This window comes from Apostichopus japonicus, chromosome 1 (genome assembly GCF_037975245.1).
Source record: "Apostichopus japonicus isolate 1M-3 chromosome 1, ASM3797524v1, whole genome shotgun sequence".
In the NCBI taxonomy this organism is placed as follows: Eukaryota; Metazoa; Echinodermata; class Holothuroidea; order Aspidochirotida; family Stichopodidae; genus Apostichopus; species Apostichopus japonicus.
In genome coordinates, this window is record NC_092561.1 from 5,133,122 (window position 1) to 5,156,074 (window position 22,953).

Below are 22,953 nucleotides of genomic sequence, written 5' to 3' on the forward strand. Positions count from 1 at the left end.
CGGGACCGACTCCTGGGATCCGGAGTGGAACCTCGGTTCCGCACTCCCTGTGAGGTCTCGCTGGACCCGTGGTCTCTCGGAGCCCATCTCTGTGTGCGTACCTAGCCGGGTACCACTCCTCTCGACCCGGACATTCTGTCCATTCCGGTCGGAATTTCAAATGGGCTATTTATTGGCCTTGAGCCTTGCCCTTGCCTTCCCCCTTGGTCATAGAATCCGGACGGTGCCGGGACCTTGGGGGGCAATATCTCTTTCTCCTCTCTCTCTCTCTCTCCTCCGGCCTCTCTCGCCGGACTCGGGCTCCCGGAGCCTATCTCTGTGTGCGTACCACGCCGGGTACCACTCTCCTCGACCCGGACATTCCGTCCGTTCCGGTCGGAACTTCTAAAGGGCTTTTTATTGGCCTTGAGCCTAGCCTTCCTTGGGTCGGAGGGGAACGTCTGTTCCGGGCTCCTTCTGAGGTCTCGCCGGACCCTGGCTCTTCGGAGCCCCTCTCTTTGCGCGCACCACAACGGGTGCCGCTCTCTGCGACCCGGACGGACTGTCCGCTCTGGCCGTCTTTGTCATGGGCTTTTGGTTGGCCTTGAGCCTTGCCCTTGCCCTAGCCCTTGGTGGTACATCCGGACAGCGCCGGCACCTTGGGTGGCAAAATCTGCATCTCTCTCTCTCTCACATGGGCTTTTGGTTGGCCTTGAGCCTTGCCCTTGCCCTAGCCCTTGGTGGTACATCCGGACAGCGCCGGCACCTTGGGTGGCAAATCTCCATCTCTCTCTCTCTCTCTCTTCTCCGGCCCTCTCCTGGCCTCTCTCCATCTCAACTCCCACCAACTCTCTCACTTCCTCTTCATCTCCTGTCTCTCCTCCGATTCCCTCCAGGGGAACTGTGGGTTCGGTGATAGATCTAACCTGTCCCGGCCTGCTAGCCAGGTGTCGATGTGCTGCCACTGTCTGGTGTGAAAACAAAACAGACTAGACAGAGGTCTCGGAACAGTTCACACATTTAAGGTGGCTTCGAGACATGTCTGAGAAACCCACGTTAAGGAGAGACTAACGGCAAATAGTCTAACGTATCAAACGGAACGACTATAAGGAGGAAGTAGGGTGGGAGCATGCTAACAGAGAGTAAAGTTACGTGACAAAAACAACGCGCCCCGCTAGAGGCTCGCGGCTTACAAGGTACGCTACAATAGTGAAAAACTTCCCACACTTAGAAGCGAACACGTAACCAGAATACATGAAGGAAAAGGACGAAGCATGTAAACAAGGGAGAGAACCCCTCTATCCGCGTACAGAGCGGGAAGGGAGGAACAAGGCTACGAGATACGCCCCAAGTGAAAACTCCCGACACTTAGGAGGTGCACGAGTAGCGAAACCCATGGAGAACATGAAAATATGTACAAATATATGAAGGTTCAAACAAGAACAACAACAACGTAATCGAACCGCCTAGTATTGGATAGGAGTTCGCGGCTTACAAGATACGTTACAAGGAGAAACACTTCCGACATATGGAAGCAACGTAACTAAACATATATGCATCGAAAACTTGTAAAAGGACGAAACATGTATATAAGGGAGAGAACCCCCTAACCGCGAACCAGCGGAGGGGGGAACAAGGCTACGAGGTACACCCCAAGTCATGAGACTCAGGGCGCGCACGTAGCAACAACTGGAGGAAACATGAAAATATACAACAATATATGAAATCAAGGATACTCCCGTCTTAACATGAAAAACAACGAAACGAGCCGACTATCTCGACTAGTTAGGAGATATCGGAACGTGGCTACAACTACGCTACAAAAGTGAAAACCCACACTGAAAGCGTAAAAAATAACGAAGTACATGAAAGCAAAACATCTTATGCTAAGTAAGAAAAGCTGAAACCCATGTACATACGGAAAAACATGCCTATCCGCGTAAACAAGGCGGTATAGGCAACGCTACAAATTACGCTACAAGGGGAAAACCCACACAAAGGCGTAAGAAGTAACGAAGGTACATGAAACAAGCAAAACATATTATCTTTTAAAGTAAGAAAAGCTGAAACATGTACATACGAAAATATATGCCTATCCGCGTAAACAAGGCGGTATAGGCAACGAACGAAGTAGTCTCGCAGAGCTACTACCTGTTACCCTAAAAACGTTACGTAAGAAAAAACGAACGCATGGGCGAGAGTGTACACTAAAAACAGCCCCCAAAAACACCCTTCCCTACAAGAAAAGGATACTTATCAGGCTGGAAAAGATCCTTGGAAGTGCAGAAGTCCTGATAGGAAACTTCTAGAGTATAAATCCAAGGTAATCCGGGCGAATTTCGCGAAAATTTTTCTAACTCCGAAAAACACATTGAGACACTTTGTGGGTAGAAAAATGAAGGAAGGCCATTTGGGCCAGTGAGGGTGTACAGTGTTAAAAGATTACCAGGGCATTCTAGACACGGTAGAATGCGGTGCATAGGTTGTGGGGAGACAGGTAAGTGGGGAACGAAGTAAATTTTGAGTGTTAGTTGGTACAGTAAGCTTGGTAAAATTGCTGACCATATGTGTGCAAAACCTTCTTTCAAACTTAAGAAACATATTTTGTTTCAATATGTTTCTTAAATATGCTCAGTAATTTAACTTAAAAAGACTACATTCATAAGGTTATTGGCCAGTAAGTTCACTTTAAATGAGTTTTTTATTTAATTATCCTTACTACACAAATGCAGCAAAGCACCTGAACGTTTGGCTCGATTGAAAATAGTAAGGGAGATTTGAAAGGAAATCAAATTGAAGTCCACGTTAATGAAAACACTTCTAGACAAATTAGGTGGTATAGAACGAGAAGGCAGGTTAAGTTCACATGTTGTGAATGGTTGGTAAGGGTGTAAGTATTGCTAAAATTGTTACCAGTTCATTCTGGAGCCTGTAAGAGCGAGAATGCTTATGTTGTGAGGAGACAGGTAAGCGAGAAAGCAAAACAAGCATTATATGCTTTGATGTACATTAAAAACGTCATTCCAAGATAACTATACACGTGCAGTACTAGTAGCTAACAGTACACAACAAAGTTAAATTTCACACATTTACTAAAATTATCACAAGAAGGTCTACATTTTACTTCTCATCACATTGCGGTCGCTTTCACATGCTTGGCTGTGCTGGAAAAAAGAAATGTTTAGACTGGTTTGGAAGAACCAAGAAACCCTCACCTATTCTAGAGTAGACTCTGAGCGATTTACAACGCTTAGGAATATTTGGTTGCAAGAAACAGCATCATCTACCTTCACGTTTCACTCTGATGTGAAGTTAATGTTACATAATCCCTGTCAGGCTATTCCTTCAGAAGTAAAGGCACCGTAATGGACTCGACAAACAAGAGGCCTGGCAAACCCTTCACCTTCCTTTAAACTCTGATTTTAACCCAAAGTAGCCCCATAGTGTGCTTCAGGCCATTTCAACTCCTGACAAAGAGTATGCCATGTCAAAGACATAATATACCAGATATAAGATGAACTGTTTTAATACTAGCAAGATTGACCCATTTACTAATAATATTATTCCTATGCTGACTCTAATATAACACAGATATATTTCCCCTGAAGCCCAAAAAATAGGATAAAAAACAAGGGGTAGAGTGTTTTCACAAGAGATTAAAACACATTATAAGGTAACGATCTCATGAGTATGTGTACAAGAGCTACATAATAATGAGTATTGTGCTAGCAAAGAAGAGAAAAATCCAGGGGAATTTATGGGAGAGTTTAATCTCATATCATACTTTGTACAGTGAGGCTGTTTGCATAGCAAAGCTGCATGTACAAAGAATATTGTTTCCTTTCTTTGCAACCATGATTCTAGAGTTTATTCCAATGTTTCCTACAAAATGACAATGCTGTTCCTGCATTATTTACTTTAAAAAAAATCATACTTCATAACAGATACAGTAGGCATTGCTGTTTTTTCTTTTGATCTCAGACATCATGTTTGAGGCAAAACATAGAAATAATGTTTTCATAAAAATGTTTGGCGTTCAACAAAAGTAGTAATGCACAGATAATTTGCGATATCGGTATCGGCCGATATTTGCAATATCTGTGGCATATTGGGAGGGGGGGTGGGTGTTGTACATTGCACTATGTTACAAAGCGACCAGACCAGAAAAGTATCCACTTATTTCTGCTTCCTCTACTTCCATCTCACATATATTATGTTGATACTCTGTTCACTGTTACATGTATTTGATAACATCTATTATTTATACTATGAGGTTCCAAAATGTAAAAAAAAGAATGTAGCATATAAACTTATAAAAGCAATATAAAATATTTCGGTAACTGTAAAATTTAGCCTCAAAACCGATATAGGGGATATCGGCACAACACTAAACAAAACTTAACAATGTATACTGTATATCGTAAAATACTGCCATGTTGTCACATCTGAACTGTCTTTCAAATTTCACTTACTTTAGTTAAATGTTCTTTATTTCTGTCATTCATTGCATTAATTTGTTTGATACTCCAGTCTTTATGTACCTGCTCATTTTTCCCCTCACACAAATTTTACTCAAGTTTTTGAAACTTTGCCAATCTATGGATTCTAAGACCTCAGTCCCCTCCCACTCCTCTGTAGGTATTCAGAGTTAATACATGATTGAATTTGAAATGTATATAAACAGGATCCCTCTACAAGCAGTCTCCCTTTCCAACACCCCCCCCCCACCCTCCCCCTACCAAATCCACCCACATCTGGACCCATCACTTTCCATCAAAATGACACAAAGTGGGCAAGAGATTTTCTTATTAGACATTCAGCCCAAAGTACATATGTATAGGTTCAACCCTAATCTGAAGCAGCTTTTAATCTAAATTCCAAAGGTGTCCTTCCTGATTTTTAACGTGCTCATGATCATGAATGTGAGCTCAATGTAGCATGTGAATTCCCCCATGTATACAGGTCATGTGCAAATGTGCATACAAATATATACAGGAGACAGGTATTAGAGCAATGAAGTAAATATACACATTGAATCAGGCTCAAGAAACAAACATGCTTTGTTGACAAATCTTGGGGAAAGACAAATCTACTTTAAATTTAAAAAAAATTAACACTCCTTCAAACTGAAAAAACTTCCAGTAATTGGTAGATTCAAAAGAATGGAAGAGCGGCAAATGATCAGAAAATCCCATAACTCATTGAATTTGGATATTTGTGAGCCACAAGCTTACCTATCTCCACACAATATCAGCACTCTCTGTCTCTATTGAGCCTACAGTGAACTGGTAACCTTTTCATCACTGTACACCCTAAGAGACGTACCAGTCACTCTCAGAGAACGACCCTCCTCTTCTCATTCTATCACCCAAAGTGTCTAAGAGTGTTTTTACAATTCACTCTAGGCAAGGTATAGCCTTATAGCCTGAGTGCAGGTGTTGTGTGGAGACAGATAAGCGAGGAAGTTTAAGTAAATGCATGCATATGGTGAGGGGGGGGGGGGGGAGGTTGCTGCAAGAGAGAATGAGGTTGCTGGATGAATGGGAGGCGACCTAGGGGAAAATCTAAGTCTCCAAAACTAAAGAATAATCATCATACCTTTTTGTGGTAAGGATTAAAAAGATGATGTGGACCCTTGTAACGGAGTCCGAAAACAACCTTTTCCGAATGGTAATCCAAAGTAGTAAAAACTGTTATATTTCCGTGCTCCTGAAACTATGGATGGTAGAATAAGGAGGAGGGGGGTAGAGGAGGTCTAGTGTAGAGGGCAGTGCTAAAAAGGTTACTTGATGCTCTAGACAAGGCCAGAGTGCAGTTTTTGTGAGGAGACAGGTATTAAAAAGTAAGTGAAGTAAATTTAGGAAGACTAAAGTTACTAAATAGTAAGCAAAATTATTAGAGGGATGATAGGGTAGGGGAACTTGAGAACAGTAATTATAAATGCTACATACCTTTGGATATGTTGCATTTGAAGACCAAACTTCAGCTTTGTTGAAACTGAATGATAAAAAAGAAAAGGACCGTGACAATTAAGCACTTGAAAGAAGTAAGTATATATTAATGGATGAAAATGAAACAAACAAGACAGACAATGACAGATGCATTTAATTAACTCTGTGTACTGGTTACATTTAAAGGTAACCTCTTCCACCCAAGATGGTAAAACACCTGGTGACATGGTTTTCACATGTTCGTTGATTATAATACATTGTCATGTTTACATCATCTGTGTGCTTAGTGAGTTGTACAATGTATAACTTGAGCTTTTCCACACTCTATATCTTGTACAGGGTCTAAGTGATAAATCTAGTCGTCCACCGGGTGACCTCGGTAGCTGATTTTAGTCTTATGAACAGAAATTTGTTAGTCTTGGACATGATCAGACGACTATTAAAAATTTGCCTTGGTTTCGTAGCACTTGCATGGGAAAAATGAACTCTTTAATTCAAAGTGCAAAAAAATGCTAGTTTACTCCTGAATTTGTTACCTGGCATTGGGATCAAAGATAACGCTAAGGCAAGACAGAACTGTAACGGAGAGCATGTTCCTTTGAATCCTCTGGGCACAGAATTCTAGAAACTGTTCTAGTCGGCCAAAGACAGACACCTGAAAAAGCAAGAACAGAGAGAATGAGTACTGAAGAGAGAAGAAATCTGATAATTAGATCTAGCTGTGGAGACAGAGTTCCTTCCGACTAGTAGCATGGACACTGCGAAGTTCGGACACCTAAGCCTTAAAACACCCAATACTATGCCTTCCTTTTATTGACAAATATGTAAGTACTTACTTGCACACGGGTCATTTTGGAAAGAAAATAACTGTAGCTACATAGATTTTCATGAAATTGGCTATTGCTGTAGGTTGTCATGGTGAAATCGGTATTTCTTAGGGGTGTCCGAAGTGTTCCGAACTTCGCAATACTGACTATACATATCTTGAGCAATACAGTTAGTTTATTAAATTTATGTCCTATAGTTTACATCTTTGTCACAACACTGTTATTACCAAGCCATGTACAGATATTAAATATTCACATACCAGATAAAATATCACCAGCATGTAAGTGATCTCTCAGGATAGTTTTACCATTTCACTATTCATGTAGTACCTCATTCGCAAGTTATACTGTACAAGCCTTGTTTACTTCCACCAATACAAAATATTTAATGTCCCACAAATATTTTATGTATTCAAATGTATTGAGTGTATTTTTTTCCATTTGCATTTGATGTTGTACAGTAGTTCCATTGTTCATTGTGTGATTTTAGTTTCACTAAAAGGTCGCAGATTATGTTTTCATGCCAAACACTAAAAATGCAGTTATACTGGGGAGACAGGTTAGGGGTGGGGGGGGGGGGGAAATAGTGCTTTACACACCATGCTCTCAATTTAAAATACATTTCTTCAAAGCTGTCCCAAATTCTTAATTCTCTTTCTTCGTGTTATTAGTACAGTTCAGGGATCTCATCTTAACCACCATGGATACAGTCTCATCTCTAAACTTCAACAAAATGGCCTTGTAATGACACAAATGAGATAACAGGTAGGGGGGGGGATTGTCAAGAAACCTTGTCAATACTCCTCACCTTTGAATGAATCAGATATATACGTACAGACATGTATACAGTGTGCATATATATGACTTGAGTTTTCTAATTTACCTGGAAGGGATATATTTAATCTCACCTCCAGTTCTGTGTCTAACTGATGACAGGCCTCCACACAGTTATTAATCTCCTCCTCCAGACGTCGAAATGAATGTGACAAGATGGCATACACTTGGCAGAGGCCTTCTTCCGAGAAGGGTTCCTCTCCTGTAATAAAAGTAAGGTGATTCCAGGAACTGAGTGGATGGTAACAAAATATCTCAACCTGTAGAAGTTACAACCACATAAATTACCATGACATAAACGGGTATACCTGTATGTAAGCTTGCACGGTTTCGTGAAAACTTACAACCGGTTTTTCTCTAGCAAAAAACCGAATCTGGCTCAAAAACCGGTTTTTTTTTCCCCTACTGAATTGCATTGAAAACATCCAAATCTCGATCGCTAAGATGCGTATTTTTGAAGCTTTATCAACAGCGGGTTCAAGTCTGTTCGTTCTCAGTAAATTGTTAAAAATAAGAATAATAAATTCAAGAAACGTTACTGCCTTCATTACTCTCATTTTATAACCCAAGAAGAACTAAACTAAAGTAAATATGTCGAAAAGAAATGTGTTAGTGAAATTTTTTCTTAAAGTTTTAACATCACGTACACGTATCGTTTGTCTTGTGTTTACTGTACTTCACGAAGTTCAAATTCGTGTTCAGAAAAAAAATATGACGGTCATGTTATATTATATGTTATATTTTCGGAGATGAGGGCCGAGCATAAACCCCATTATGACCAACTGGAGATCGTAAAAAAATGCTTTACAATATGATTGGTCCAATGAAGGTACCAAATTGCACGAGGCTCTAGCCATGTTCGCGGGTGGTATCTTGGCGGTAAAATAAATTTCTCTTCAAAGAGTGAAGAGAATTTACCGTCTACACTTTCAAGTACAAGTTGAAAAATATCACTGGCAAAAGCGGGATTAGGTCGGCAAAGAATGTAAATTGTTAACGTTTAAGTTGGAAACATGTGTTCATCAACGTAAACGAAAAACCACCTGAGAGACGCCTTGTCTGATAACTGATAAGAAGAAAGGTTTAAAGGAAAATTACAAAGAAAATAAAATCCATTAGCGTACAAAGGAGAATTGTCACAACAGCAACAGCTGTAATTTTCAGCCATGTATGCAACATTTTTACTCCTTTAATATTCCTTGACTCAAGCCTGACGCCAGGTGTCTCTTGTGAATAATGGACTGTGATTGTTCTAATGTTACTTGTTGCATCTTAGTTGTTAAACTCAACCCCCCCCCCCCCCCGCGATTGTTCTAAAGTTACTTGTTGCATCTTAGTTGTTAAACTCAGAGCCCCCCCCCCGTGATTGTTCTAATGATACTTGTTACATCTTAGTTGTTAAACTCACAGAGCCCCCCCCTCCCCTGCGACTGTACATGTCGTATTGTATTGTGGATTGCGCAATGTATCTTTCAAGTTTTAACGTTCATTTTTTGAACACGAACTGTGATCAATGTGTTTGAAAAGATTTTCTCCATATCCTCTACTATTTAATTGAAGTTAAATAGTAAGAAGAACACAAAGAGGACAAACACTTTGATTGTAACAATTTATTTTGAACTGCATCTCGTCATTTGAGTGTGTACTTCTCACAACTACTAACGTTGGCCACCAAGGTCAGTTCAATACTACAAGGTCGCCTAATTGATGCACGCATATATGGGCTGCATAGCCTAATGTTAGGCCTAGCTATCCACCCTCAAGCACTGGTTATGGCATGTGCGGATCGTAGCTGACAATGTCGTCTATCAGAAAAGCTTTCTCTTGTTGCAAGTTACTTTCATATTGCAAAAAGAACAGTAAAAAGGAGAAACCAAAGTCAACAAACCTTTTTTTTTTCAGTTTTTGCAATTCACATTTCGGTTTTTTCCGGTTTTTTCGGTTTTTCGGTTTTCTTAAAATAAAAAATAGTACCGAAATTCGGTCGGAAAAAACCGGTTTCGGTACTAAAACCGGTTTACCGTGCAAGCCTACCTGTATGCAGGGTTTTCCCTGCTACAGTATTCAATTTGTGAGTTGGCCGCCTATCTGTTGTTCTGCAACCAACTTGCAAAATTAACCAACACCCTCCCCCCCCTCCCCCATCCTCCACTCACTGTTTCAGAGAAGGAATACAAAATGTATGATTGTTGCAATCCAAATTTTTTACCCACATGTGACATCATCTATCAATTGCTGAAGAACTGGCTGTGAACTTTATAAATTATAGCAACAAATAAAGTTTTTCTGCCTATTAAACCTTGCATTTATGTGAAGCGTATTCTAGTTATTGTCATTGTGAAGCGTATTCTAGTTATTGTCATTATGACGTCACCCATGGCTCGCGCATTGGTGGTTTGCGCTGTGGTGTGGCGGGATATAAATCACGCACTATTAGAAGCGTATCTTTTGTTTTAAATGATTCGGGGTTGGAAGACAGCCAAACTGGTTCAAATTGGTTGAGTGCCCATTTGCATATGCTCATCTGCATATCAGGTTGGCACTCAACCAACCAAGAGTTTGGTAAGGTCCTCATAGAGTAATTAGAGTTATGAACAATGGTGTAACTTATCAATTACAAGATTTGAGTAAATCTTCCATTCCATCTAAAGTCATACATTATAACCGACTTAAGCCTTATGTTTCTCCCTATAGTTTAGAGGATGTAAATGAAAAGCTTATTCAGCCAAATCCACCTAGTGTGGTTCAAGGGAATTATTTGCCAAATTTGTCCTTGGATGAATTTTATAGAAATTTACCATTTCACTTTGAGAGTAATCTAGATACGTCTGGAATTTCTCCTGAGTTGCAAGGTGGAAAACGTTTAGATAATAAAAGACTTACACGTTTAGGTAAAGCTGCCTAACTATCTTAGTGATTATGAGTTGGATCGTTAGGTCTGATGAGATGGTCTAAGCCATAATTATTATCATTCTTTTCATAAGGATAAGTAGTTATGTATTTTTTTTTTTCTTCTCTCCTTCTTTTTAAGACTTACGCCTTTTATATTAGAAAGGGTAATTGTCTTTTCTCTGACAGGAATTTATGAGGTAACTTTTGAATTTAAAGTTATGAATTTGAATTTAAGATAATAAGTCATTTAGTATTACCTTTCTCCATTCTTCCATCCCTTGTATTGGAATGTTTAGATAGCATCTGGTGTGACAGTTAGTTTTGCCCTGGTTCATTATGAATTAATGTGTATCTTGTTTTTGAGAAGCTGTCTTATAAATTGCATGCATGTTTGTAAATTGTATTTTGTTCATAATTCATTTTAAGTTGGGATTACTATGCTCCTGCCAATTGTCGCATCTCAAAACGACGACAGGAGAGTAATTAGGGTTGTTCCACAAATTGATATTATTTTTTTTAAATTTATGTATGAGGTAGATGTAACATTTGTTGACCGCGATTAGCCATGAACCTCGATTAAGGAGCATGATGGTTATTTCCGGCAGAAACGAAGATATTGTACATGGCTTGATCACCCATCAGCAATTAGTTTAGACTTTTGTTCTCTTCTCAGTCCTTTGATGTTTAAGGGAGGCTAGAACGCGCCTTGTCCCCAGTCATTGGATTTTGTTTGTGGTTTTACATGTTTATTGGGTCGCCATTGAACCGGCGCATCATATTATTTTTATGTTTATATCTTATCTTATTTGACAGTTGATCTGAAGTGTGGTATATACTTACCTTATAATGGTTGTGGTAGAGTTGTCTGGTAACATCAGGTTCATCTGTGTTGGTTGAGCATGGTGGTGGAAGAATTGGGATATGGTTTTATGTCGGTGTTCTATTTACTTACCAATATTTTAAACATAAACAGAAGTGCACGTTATTATTGCATTTTAAGCATTGTATATTTATATATATGTAATGTTTGTTAGCTGTGTGGTTGTGGGTTATAGAATATCCCCCTTATACTCTTAGAACTTCTAAAGGAAGGACCCAAATATTGGTTTTCCTATATTTATATATATATATATATATTTTTTTTCACTCTTTTAATTTCAAAAGAAAAGACCTAGGTGTTGGTTTTTCTATTTCTTATTAAATATATTTGTTTTGAATTCTAGTTGGTGTTAACATATTGCTTACTTGTTTGAGTTTTAATTTGGAAATGAGGACATTTCCTATTATGGGTAAATCCTGTGTGAAGCGTATTCTAGTTATTGTCATTGTGAAGCGTATTCTAGTTATTGTCATTATGACGTCACCCATGGCTCGCGCATTGGTGGTTTGCGCTGTGGTGTGGCGGGATATAAATCACGCACTATTAGAAGCGTATCTTTTGTTTTAAATGATTCGGGGTTGGAAGACAGCCAAACTGGTTCAAATTGGTTGAGTGCCCATTTGCATATGCTCATCTGCATATCAGGTTGGCACTCAACCAATCAAGAGTTTGGTAAGGGGTGAGTTAAAAGTTTACACCAATCGGGTTCAAGGGCAGAGCGTGTGCCCTGTGCAACGCGTCTTAATTTGTTATTTTGGAATCAGGGGTTTAAGTGTTTCTTAAAGATTTATCGAGGAGTTGAAGTTTATCTCCCGAAGTCTACAGACGTAGAACAGTAGGCTCCGTAATTTATATTTACGTCTGTGGACTTCGGGCTCTTTACATTTTAATTATCTCAAGTTCCAAAGTTATAGTTTTATCCTGAATCAATAAAAGAAGACATATATTATCCAGTACCCGCTTTTCCTGATTATTTCACGTTTCACGCTCGGATCTACGGTATCAGTGTAAGGCCGGGCTTACCGTTCCCGAACTACCCAAAAATAAGCCTTACATTTATATGTTAGGAAGATTGACAATTAGGATGTTTAACAACATTTTCCAGGCAACCATGCCCTCTGACCCCCCCCCCCCAGATATGTTCATGCCCTCCAGTGTCAAAAGCCAGTTACCGCCTCTGGCATGAGAAATCCCGGGGAAACCCTGGATTGAAATCTATATGAATGTAAATACACTTACTGTTCATATGTAAGGTAGTGCAGTATGTACTAGTTAGTATTATCAACTATACTGACACTGTACATACAGTTAAGAGACTATAGTGCGGTACAGTATTGTACTGTAAGTACAGTACATTAATAATGCAGGGACGTAGCCAGGGGAGAGCAGGGAGAGCGACTGCTCCCCCCTTTCAGTGTCGTAAAAATGTTTAAAAACTGTTGTTTTTTTAGCATGGTATTTTGTCAGTGCTCTTTTGATCTTGAATACTCGTCAGCTCCATTCACTCGATTATAATAGTAGTAACATTCAGACCTACTGATCCAGCTACTTACTTAGTTTGGCAGATCAATTAGCTAAATTTAACTAGATCTATAGCCTATTACAAGCTTACAGTTAGCCACTGCGTAATAAAATACATATTGCCTACCTAACTGCACTCGATGGAGTGTCACAAACCGTATGCACAACGACGTCAACAACGTTCGTGCTCATCCTTTCTATGATTCGTCCTAAGTTGTTGCACGAACAGTATGTTATGAAGCTAAGCTAGCAATCGTTCGTGATATGCACTTCCTATAAATTATTATTACACTGCTGAAACGATATTTGTTTTTAGGCCACTGCACATCTAGCTGTCTTACAAAATATGAAAGTTTATATTGTCCACCAGTTAAGTTCGTCAAATGTATTTAAGTCCAAATATTGGACATTGGACAATATACAAGAATCATCCTACTGGAAAAATTTGTAAAAGAGCACTATGTTTGTCTTTCTGATATATTATGAAAAAGAACATGTAAAAGAATTCAAACAGGAAACAAAATCTGCTGATGATACTGTAATGATGAAACTGGCAAAACATTGCACCAGACCGCATCTAAGGACCTTCAATTGTTCAATAATATTTCAAAGGGGAGGGGAACCCCTCCCCTTAAACTCCTCCCCCATATCAATCGCAAAAAGTGCTCCCCCTTTTCAAATTCCTGGCTACATTGCTGTAATAATGTACTGTATGACAATGCTAAACTCCTCTCTAGAGTAACTGTCCTCACAGGAAAGATGAAAGTGACTTCTTTCATGGAACAAAGACCTAAAGATAATACATCTACTTGGCATCAGCATATCACAAAACCTTTACAAAACTCTCACGACAGAGACAGTGTGAAACAAAGGTCAGAGTTTTATGACCAGTAGCAAACTTTACAACCACTCTGTCTGGTGGAACAAATTACAGGGATGCCAAATGCATTGCCCAGATACTGTTTATCTCAGCAACAAAAAGTTTGAAGGTTTTATAGCAATTTAGAAGTTTAATTAACATTGCTGAAAACTGATGCCCCAACATTGACAATTTCTTGCTTCTTGCGTGTGCAGCTCTTTGAGTTTCCATCTGTACAGCACTGCTGTTTGGCTGTGATGTAAGGTACGGTACATCCTGTGTCTTGCATGTATGTATACGTGCAGTACATGTTACAGTACCATGCAGTACAGTGCAAGACAAAATATGTCCAAGGACCTGCTTTTGTTTGTACAACACTGGACCTCACCCCAAAGTTTCCCAAACTGCATAGGCCTACATAGCACAACCCATAGATGTACAATACACCACACCACATATACTGTGGGATACATGAATCTAAGCTAAAGATATGATTAATAATGCATGTATAGTACATAAAAAATAGTACCCCTTTAATTAACCTCTTTAATTAAATTGAAAGTACTTGGAATACATTGTATTATTGAGATGCACATTATGAAACAGTACTTACAGCTTTCCCAGTTATGATATTTTATAATGCACGGTAAACATATACTGTATACAGTACTTAACAGTATAAACCTATAGTAAACAATTACGGACATGTACAGTACAGTGGGTCTCTTCTTATTTATAATGGAGGAGTATGTGAAAGGAGAAGACACTGCCGAAGTACAGGTAGTGCGATGTACACAGTGTGAAACTCAACAGATCATAATGATTCAACATGTTTTCGATGTTCATGTCATTAAAATTGGCACTACATGTACTGTATTATGTAAATGTATGTAATAAATAGTCAAGGCATGCAGCTGTTCTCAACATGGAATATGATCACAGAAAGGGCAAATGTTCAAAGACGATGAGCAGGTAAATATTTACTTCACACTTCTGTACAGAACAACAGCTCAATTGAATTGACACTGTGACTTCTTGCAGTATAAACTAAACAAAGCACTGGAACAATTGACTGTACTTAGAAGTACAGTACTGCATGCATATGTGGACCAGTATAGCTGGTTAACCACTAATACAGAATAACTGACTACAGTATGTAAACAGTTATGTACACAAATATATTTCAAGACTTTTGAACATAAGTTCCTCCTACGCAGTATATATAGCCAGGGTGGAATTTCCTTAAAACTAAGTAACTAGTACTGTATACATGTACAGTACTGTATGTTATAATGTATCCAGAACTGTACTGAACACTGTATGGGAGCAAAAAACTGACAATTACACAGTAATTGAGCAACCGTGAATAAAATCTGCAGTCGCATACTGTACAGGTACCAGTACTGTACGTATAACGTGTAGAGTATGTGCTGTCCTACAGTAGCGTCAGAGAGCTGCACGGTTATGGTACGCCAGGTACGGTACCTTAACAGTGGCAGCTAGCCATCATAGAAGATCCATTAATGCAGTACTGTCATAGGATTTATTCATGGTTTTTATTGTCACAGTATACATACTAAATTGTTACCTTTGTGCAATCTTGTTTTAAACTAGTAAATCAGTCCCATCATCATTAAATTCCACCAGATCATCAAGTTAAACTGCCTTGTGTTGCACAACTAAAAAATCCATAGAAACGATGGGATTATATATATTCAAACGGTTTTGCTTGGTGACTCCTATTTTCTTATTTCTTATCTCCGTGACCCACCAGTTGTGAATGTTGTGGCCACGGGCGGGGGTCTCGGGAGAAGGTAACCTGCTCACAATTTGAGAAATTTTGATATAATTATGGGTGCTTTATACAGTGCTCAATTGCAAAATGGTGCTTTAATTTGCAAGTAATTTAGATTCAAGAGTTTTCCACTTTTTCCCAAACATATAGGAAATGATATTTTTTTCCCCAGCATTTTGGGTCTCCATCTAAAACATGTTTCTAATACCAGGGTTTCATCGATATGTACACAAGAGCAGGCTACAGTACATTATTGTAAACCATAATGAGGCAGTCCTAGCACAGAGTAACCAACAGTACAATGTGAAAAGCATTGTCAGAAGGCCAAGCGAGGCTCTACCATATATTTCCAGGAATTCTCAAGAGATATATATTTTGAAGAAGTTTTTGAAGCTTTTTCTTTATGGAAGTCACTGTTTAAATTCAATAAAAATTTATAGCTCAGTGATTACTGTACATGTGATTAATATAAATATATGCGAAGAATTGACTGAACGACAAATTAATGAGAATTAAACTGTGTCAATATATGTAATTGCTTCCTTGTTTATATACATAACATCCTATAGAGCGATCCACTCTAGGAGGTTGTCTTAGTTTGACCTTAGTTTGACCTTCATCCCAGTCAAAGTTTTGAGTATAATAATACATTTTTAAGGCTTGGATAAACACAATTATTAACCAGAAAGCCAGTTGGCTTTAGTGATTCCTCGCTATACGATTTTGCTCAAAATTCCACATTTAACTAGATCTGACTAATGTTAGAGCAAGTGAGTTACATTTGTCCAAGAATTAAGTGAGAACCAGAAAAGATCAGAGATGTCCGTTTCTTATTTGAAACACTCACTTGTGATCATCAACCAATTAATTCATTGGTGAGGATTTTTTCCAGTATAGAATTTTTATCCCAAAATGTTTCAATATCCAGAAAAACTAGACTTCCTACAGTGGGTGAAATATGTGTATGTTGAGCTAGTAAATCCAACCCTTAAAATAAATGTTATTTATGAATGAGAATTACTGTACATGACATTATAAACTGTGAAACATTTTCACAACCTGCGGCCAAAGCAAAAGTCACCTAGTTATAAATTACAGAGAAAATGGCCAATTAAGAGACCAATTGAGACAACCTGTTGATCCCTTGAATTCAGAGGGTGAAAACTGATAAGGGCCCACTTGAGTGAGTTTAAAGCAAGACTCTTTGAAGCAGATTTTATTTCCTTGATGATTGTATGTTTTCTTAGAAACCCGTCACAAACCTAATTTGAACAGAATTTGACCAAACTATGTTCCCAGACAGAAAATCATAGCATTAAACACATATTAATTGTATGCTTTTAATTTGGACTTTTCATGAACATTTAAAAGGTTTCAGACTTTGACACCTGTTGACCTCGTTTGACCTTTGACCTCTACCAAAATGCAATAGGGTTCATAAACTCACCAAGCTTGATCCACATGTATACTATACATACTGTATGAAGTTCAATAAAGATGTACTTTTTGATGATCACTAACTTGTTAACAACTTGTGCAGGCTAGGTAGATTTGAGACTAGATTAGAGATTTGGTAGATTAGAGAGGAGTGCAGTAAGTTCCCTCGCAATCAGGATGTGGCGCTGGGATCTTAATCATTCTTTCGGTAGAGATAACATTGGGAGCTCAAGTTCAAAACAAGTGTGAAATCTCGGTGGATCGTGGTGACTTGAGATCACAATAACATGCCCGATTCCATATATACCGTACTCAGTACTGTTCCGTTGCTGCGGGCAGCTTGTATATATGATACAGTGTACAAGGGTGCATGTAACTATAACATGTATACATGCGAAAACATCAACATCGACTAATTGCTGTCTGCTTCCTGTTTTTATCAAAGGCTTGCGGTCTGATCACCGCTAAGGATCCAGGTAAATTATGAGTGTCCAGAGTGAAATAGATTTGTGGTTAAATTGCAAACTTAAGACACTAAATACACTAATACATGTTTACTGTAGATTTAGGGGATCAAGTGTGAATTGAACTCTATAAATTGTTAAACATTGACAGTATTATGGCTTTACTATACAATTCACTACTGTGCTGTGTAAACACCTATATTTAACCATTTCATCCTTCAGGATATTTTGAGGTCAAGGAAGTTGGCTGTTGTTCAGTGCACTGAGGGCAGTGACCATAATAATGGTTCAATTGACTTTACTGGCTTTTTAACAACCAACAAGACATTAATTTGAAGTTGAACTTTTCTGAAGGAAAGTTTCTGATAAACTGTCCAGACATTATCTCAATTTATCTGGTGAAATTAACTCTAGTGTATTTTTGGTCATAAAACTAGCATCTTGTTGGGTAACCACAATTTAGTATGAAGTATACTGACATAATGTGGCAAAGTAGATGATGTACAGTGTATCCTGCCAACTTTGGAAACTAACTCCTATAGCTTTATTCCACAGGGAATTACTAAACAAACTGAAACATTGTGTACTGTCTTTGAACTAATTTTTGCATATACTTCATGTTACACTGCTCTGTGTATGAGCACTGCAGTGACTATAATTGCCTACCTGTGAACTTAAGGTCATCAGTGTTGACCACAAATATGCTAGAAAGTCGAATAATGGTCACTAATTCCTTCACTTATACCAGCCTTCACTGCCAACCTCAACGAGTATTTCCTCACTGAGACATTAAACGTTTCGATGTTTGGAAGTAATTTTCAAACTTTTCTTCAAGCAATTTTAAAATTTGCTAAAATCTGTGGGCCATGACACTGCAGGATCTGCCTCATTTGATGGGACTGTAATTTCAACAGCAGCCCCATCTTAACCCAGATAGGGAACTTGCTTGTACCTCTCTTCCTCCCCCTCATGCCTCTTCCTCCTTCCTCCTCCTTATCCTCCTCATCTTGCCACAGTTACACTATGGTTCCCTTAACCCCATGCCTATCCTCTTCTTCCTTTCCACTCCCTTTTTTTTTCTCCTTTCTAACTGACTGGCACCATGAAAGAATTTTACATAAAATGATGATAACTGAATGTATCAGAAAACAGAAACCTTGAAAGAAAACAATAACAGAATATAGAAAACAACTTCATAGTCAACTACAGTGGTCCTTATAAGGTCTATGGACACCTAGGCTAGGAACAACATTGCTGATTGTCCTACAAATCACTCTAATGGTAAATAGAAATCATGAAAGTAGCTGCAACTCCCATCAAAGTCCATCAAAGATTGATCATTTTTACAAACTCTCTTCTCAATTCTGATTCTGTTCAGGCTTGACATATATTTTGTTCCTACTTGGTACTTTTAATAAAAGACAGTGCACATTATGCACTGTACACATTATTTAGCATGTGAGACAATGTAAAGGAGACAACACATAAATCCAGCCGTCATAATTTTGGTCCATAATTTGTGGAATGTCCCAGTCGCTGACAAAACACTGAGATTATTGCTGTTTAAACATACATACTGTCCTGGTGGAAATCCTTCTTATTTTCAGGCTCATCTAGTCAAAGAAACACAAGTTTTGCTGGAGTTGGGAATTGGGAGGAGAATGGAAGGAGAGGGGAAGGGAAGGATAGGAGAAGGGATGGAGAAGGGGTGTAAGGGAAAGGGTGGGGAATCCGTTTGATGGGGTTGTTATGGTATATCACTGCATGTGAGCTTTGTATCTTTTTATAGTTGTTAGCTATTTTGAGTGTTTGCAAAAATTTTTGTCTAGATTGGAGTGTCCTTCCTGATACACACTATTCCTTAAGTTAAATTGATTGACACAATTTGATGTACATACTGGAATAACAGTAATTCTTAATGTGAACTCATCAACTTTCTGTAGATTTATAGAACAAACATCAATTGGCAAATCTTCTAACAACTCAAGCATCCATCCTTTATCTTGCTGAATTTTTTAACATTAGGTATACATGAACAGTATGCATGAAACCTACATAACAATAGTTAATGTTACACTCTGTATGGAAGACTGTAGTTAGTGCTGCATGTAACCTGGCAACTACATTGGGGCTACTTTACACGTCAACGGTACAGTACATGTGTGTGCAGTCAGTTATTGACTACAAACGTATACAGAATCTGTACAGGTACAGTACTGTATATATTGATACAAGATGACAGAGCTAGGAAAACTTGGAATGTACAGTTTAAGTAATTTAATAAAGCAATACATCAAACAAAGGGTTTGAAAGACACAGTCTGTGTAGTGTAGTGTACAACACTTAGTAAAGTACTGTACAGTATATATCAAGACAGATGAAGATCATGAGTTCATAGTAAGTTTATTCACTAACAGTCATGTAGCTTATTGAGTTTCAGAGTAGCGGCAGGCAAATATAATGCTTTCATGCCAAATGAAATTTTGACTTAAAGTGTGGTACGATATTGTACATCTCATGGAATTGAGCAGCAAGGAATGTATTTCAGAGTGGTCTAAAATAATTAAAGCACACTTGCTGCTTAGAATGAGGCAGGCAAATAGAATGTTTTCATGCCAAATGAAATTTTGTCTTAAAGTGTGGTACGATATTGTACGTACAGTACAATGAATCTCATGGAATTGAGCAGCAAGAAATGTATTCCAGAGTGGTCTAAAATAAAGCACACTCGCTGCTTAGAATGAGACTATTCAGTTGCTGTACATGATGACATTACTTTTTAGCTTGTTTTGTCAGATTGGAATAAAAAATTGTCAGTTAAGCTACAATTACTGTATTGAGAAAGATCTATAGGCAAACTGTGCCTACACCAACATTTGCTAGTTTAACATACTGTACTGTGCAATTCACTACATACTGTACTGTGTATGTATAAAGTCAATAGAGAAGTGTAGTTGTGTGCCTTTTATTTTCATAGTTGTTTTTTTAGCTTAGAACTGTGCATTTGTTTTCTGCAAATGGTTCAATGGGATAGCTGAGGGAAACATGAGGCAGGTAAAGGGATAACTTATTTACTTCTATTGTACTGATCCTGTCCCACTTGTTGTCGGTTGGAATATTCCACTATTAAGTAGGAGTGTTTTGTATTTGTGTACAATCTGAAACAGTTGTTGTTTGTCCTTCTCAAACTATTTGGAGCACAACGTTTACCCTAGCACTAACCCTAAACTATATAAAGTAGTAAGTGAACTAATCATATTCATATTATTATTACTCACTAACCTACATGCTGACTTTTTACCGTTGTTAAACTCTTCGCCCACCTATTATCGAATGAAATGCCAATATCAAACAACCGGGCAATTAATGGGACATGATCCGTACTGTACAGTACTTGGTAAAAAGCCATGCTTGTTTTCAAATTAATCCTACAATTTCTCATGAAAGATATGACAAAGTTCAACAATAATACTAAACAAACTAAAATATCTTTTCCCATCTACTGTAGTATTGTCGCCTGCTATGTTTCTTTTAGTTAAATTCCCTTTGTTTGTATTTTCCTTTTCGTTTCGTTTTCGTTTCGTTTATTCCAGTATAAATTGCATAAAATACAAATCATAAATAGGAAAATGGTGAGTATAACAAATAAAATGTGATGTGCAGTCATAAAATGTATAAAAGTTAGGAATCAGTTATCCAATTAGGGAATAAAATTTGTAGAAACTATACAAATTACATCAAATCAAGTCATTTTTTACTTCTTGTAACCTGTACTATTTCTCTGTTTTAAGTTCTGTAAACTTCTGCAACTGGGGACATGCTTTTTATACAGAACTTAAATACAGTGCTATTTTTGCCTATTTAAGTCATTCGGCTAGGAATAAAAAATTATTCAACTGATAAGACACTAAACTGACACTAAACTGACACTAAACTGACACTAAACTGATAAGACATTATCACAGACATGGGCCTGTACAAAGAACAAAACCATCTTCAATATATAATTTATGCAATTTGTCCATAATACTCATCACCAAATTGTAACATCAATCACTGTACAAGACTGAAGGTTTCCTTTGAACAAATCTTCACTGAAAAAATGTCAGGACTTTGTTTTCATTGAAAAGCATTGATAGAGTACAATTAAATGTGCCTTATCGCAAAGTATCTACTCATCTGTCTTACCTTTCTTGTTGTCGTTGAGTTTTAACGACGCCTGTAGGAGGATGTCGAGGGCGCTGCCACTTTTGCTAAGGGACACGATAAACTCCTGCGAATCTTTTCCATCTGTCGTGGACAGGAGGCATTGCAAGTTGGTCACGGCTTCCTCGCTACGAGGATCCATGACTGACGCACCTAGTTTTCACAGGATGAAAAATTATCTCCGTTTGCAGATCGAGAAATTATCCAACCGGTTTGATCTCAGCAGGTAATCCCATTAAACTGTTTACATATTTTTCTCGTCACAACATTCCTTGCAAATCTGCTCTCACATTTAGACACCAATCATCGCTGCAACATGAAAAGCTTGTTTTCCTTCCCAGCTTGGGTAGTAGTGATATGATCTCTCTTCCTTGGATAATCTCAATTACTGTCTGATTAAGCCACCAAACAACGAAACACCTGCAGAATGATGAAGAAGAAGAAGAAGAAGGGGAAACAATAGAAGATCAAATTAACTTTGTTTAAAACACAGGGCTTTTAATGGGCTTCTATTGTTTATATGTCAAATAAACCGGCACTCCTTATGAAAATAATCATGCATCTCTTAACATGTAGAACATCACATATATCCTTGACATGGTACAGTTACAATCTCTCTGAATTGAGAGACATCCTGACCTCCTCTAAAGTTCAGGCTTGGAGGAATTATGACCATAACTACAAGTCAAGGTTATAACTGTGTCCTATCAAAGCTTGATTTATGCCTCTAGTGTCATTTCATTCACATGGGGGGGGGGAGTAAAGGTATGCTGGTATACAGAATTCTTGCAGTCAGCTGGTCCCTAGACTTTGTCGGTACAATCAAAAACAGAGAAACCTTGCATTACTTCTGCAGTCCTAAACAATCTATCCTGGAGATAAAAACATGGCACTGTGGTTAACGTAATACTGTACACTAGTTAGCTGTGAAGCATGCATAGTATACAGGTACAGTATTAATTAACAGGGCACTGTACTTCCATGAAGTTTGACAGAATAGAGCTGTGATAATTGATGGATCAATGTATTTCAAATGTGTTTTCGTCACAAGTCTTTGACATATATACATACACGTGTATGATAAGGGGAATTCTTGTGACGTTAACTAATGTAACTCTTTGATGCATTCTTCATGTTATCGCAAGACATTTCGCGGGACAAAAACACTGCTTCAAGTCTGTTTCTAGACTATACCACTAAAGAACAGAATTTTTATGTTTCTCATCCATTTGGAAAAATAAATTCACTTTTTTCCCCATTTAATTTTACAAGGTGCTGTACAAGGCTCAATGCATTAACACCTCTAAC

At 38.2% G+C, this 22,953-nt stretch overlaps 1 protein-coding gene across 2 annotated transcripts in view; it reads right to left on the reverse strand.

Moving 5' to 3' along the window:
- Window positions 1-22,953, reverse strand: part of LOC139963956 (uncharacterized) — a 69,590-nt gene that overhangs the window by 36,716 nt on the left and 9,921 nt on the right. For both annotated transcript variants that reach the window (XM_071965256.1, XM_071965338.1), the window contains exons 2-5: window positions 21,628-22,065; window positions 7,666-7,793; window positions 6,467-6,585; window positions 5,931-5,976 (exon numbers count right to left, since the gene is read on the reverse strand). In XM_071965256.1, coding sequence (XP_071821357.1) covers window positions 5,931-5,976; window positions 6,467-6,585; window positions 7,666-7,793; window positions 21,628-21,787 — 453 coding nt within the window. In that variant the 5' untranslated portion in view covers window positions 21,788-22,065. The remainder of the gene's footprint in view (window positions 1-5,930; window positions 5,977-6,466; window positions 6,586-7,665; window positions 7,794-21,627; window positions 22,066-22,953) is intronic.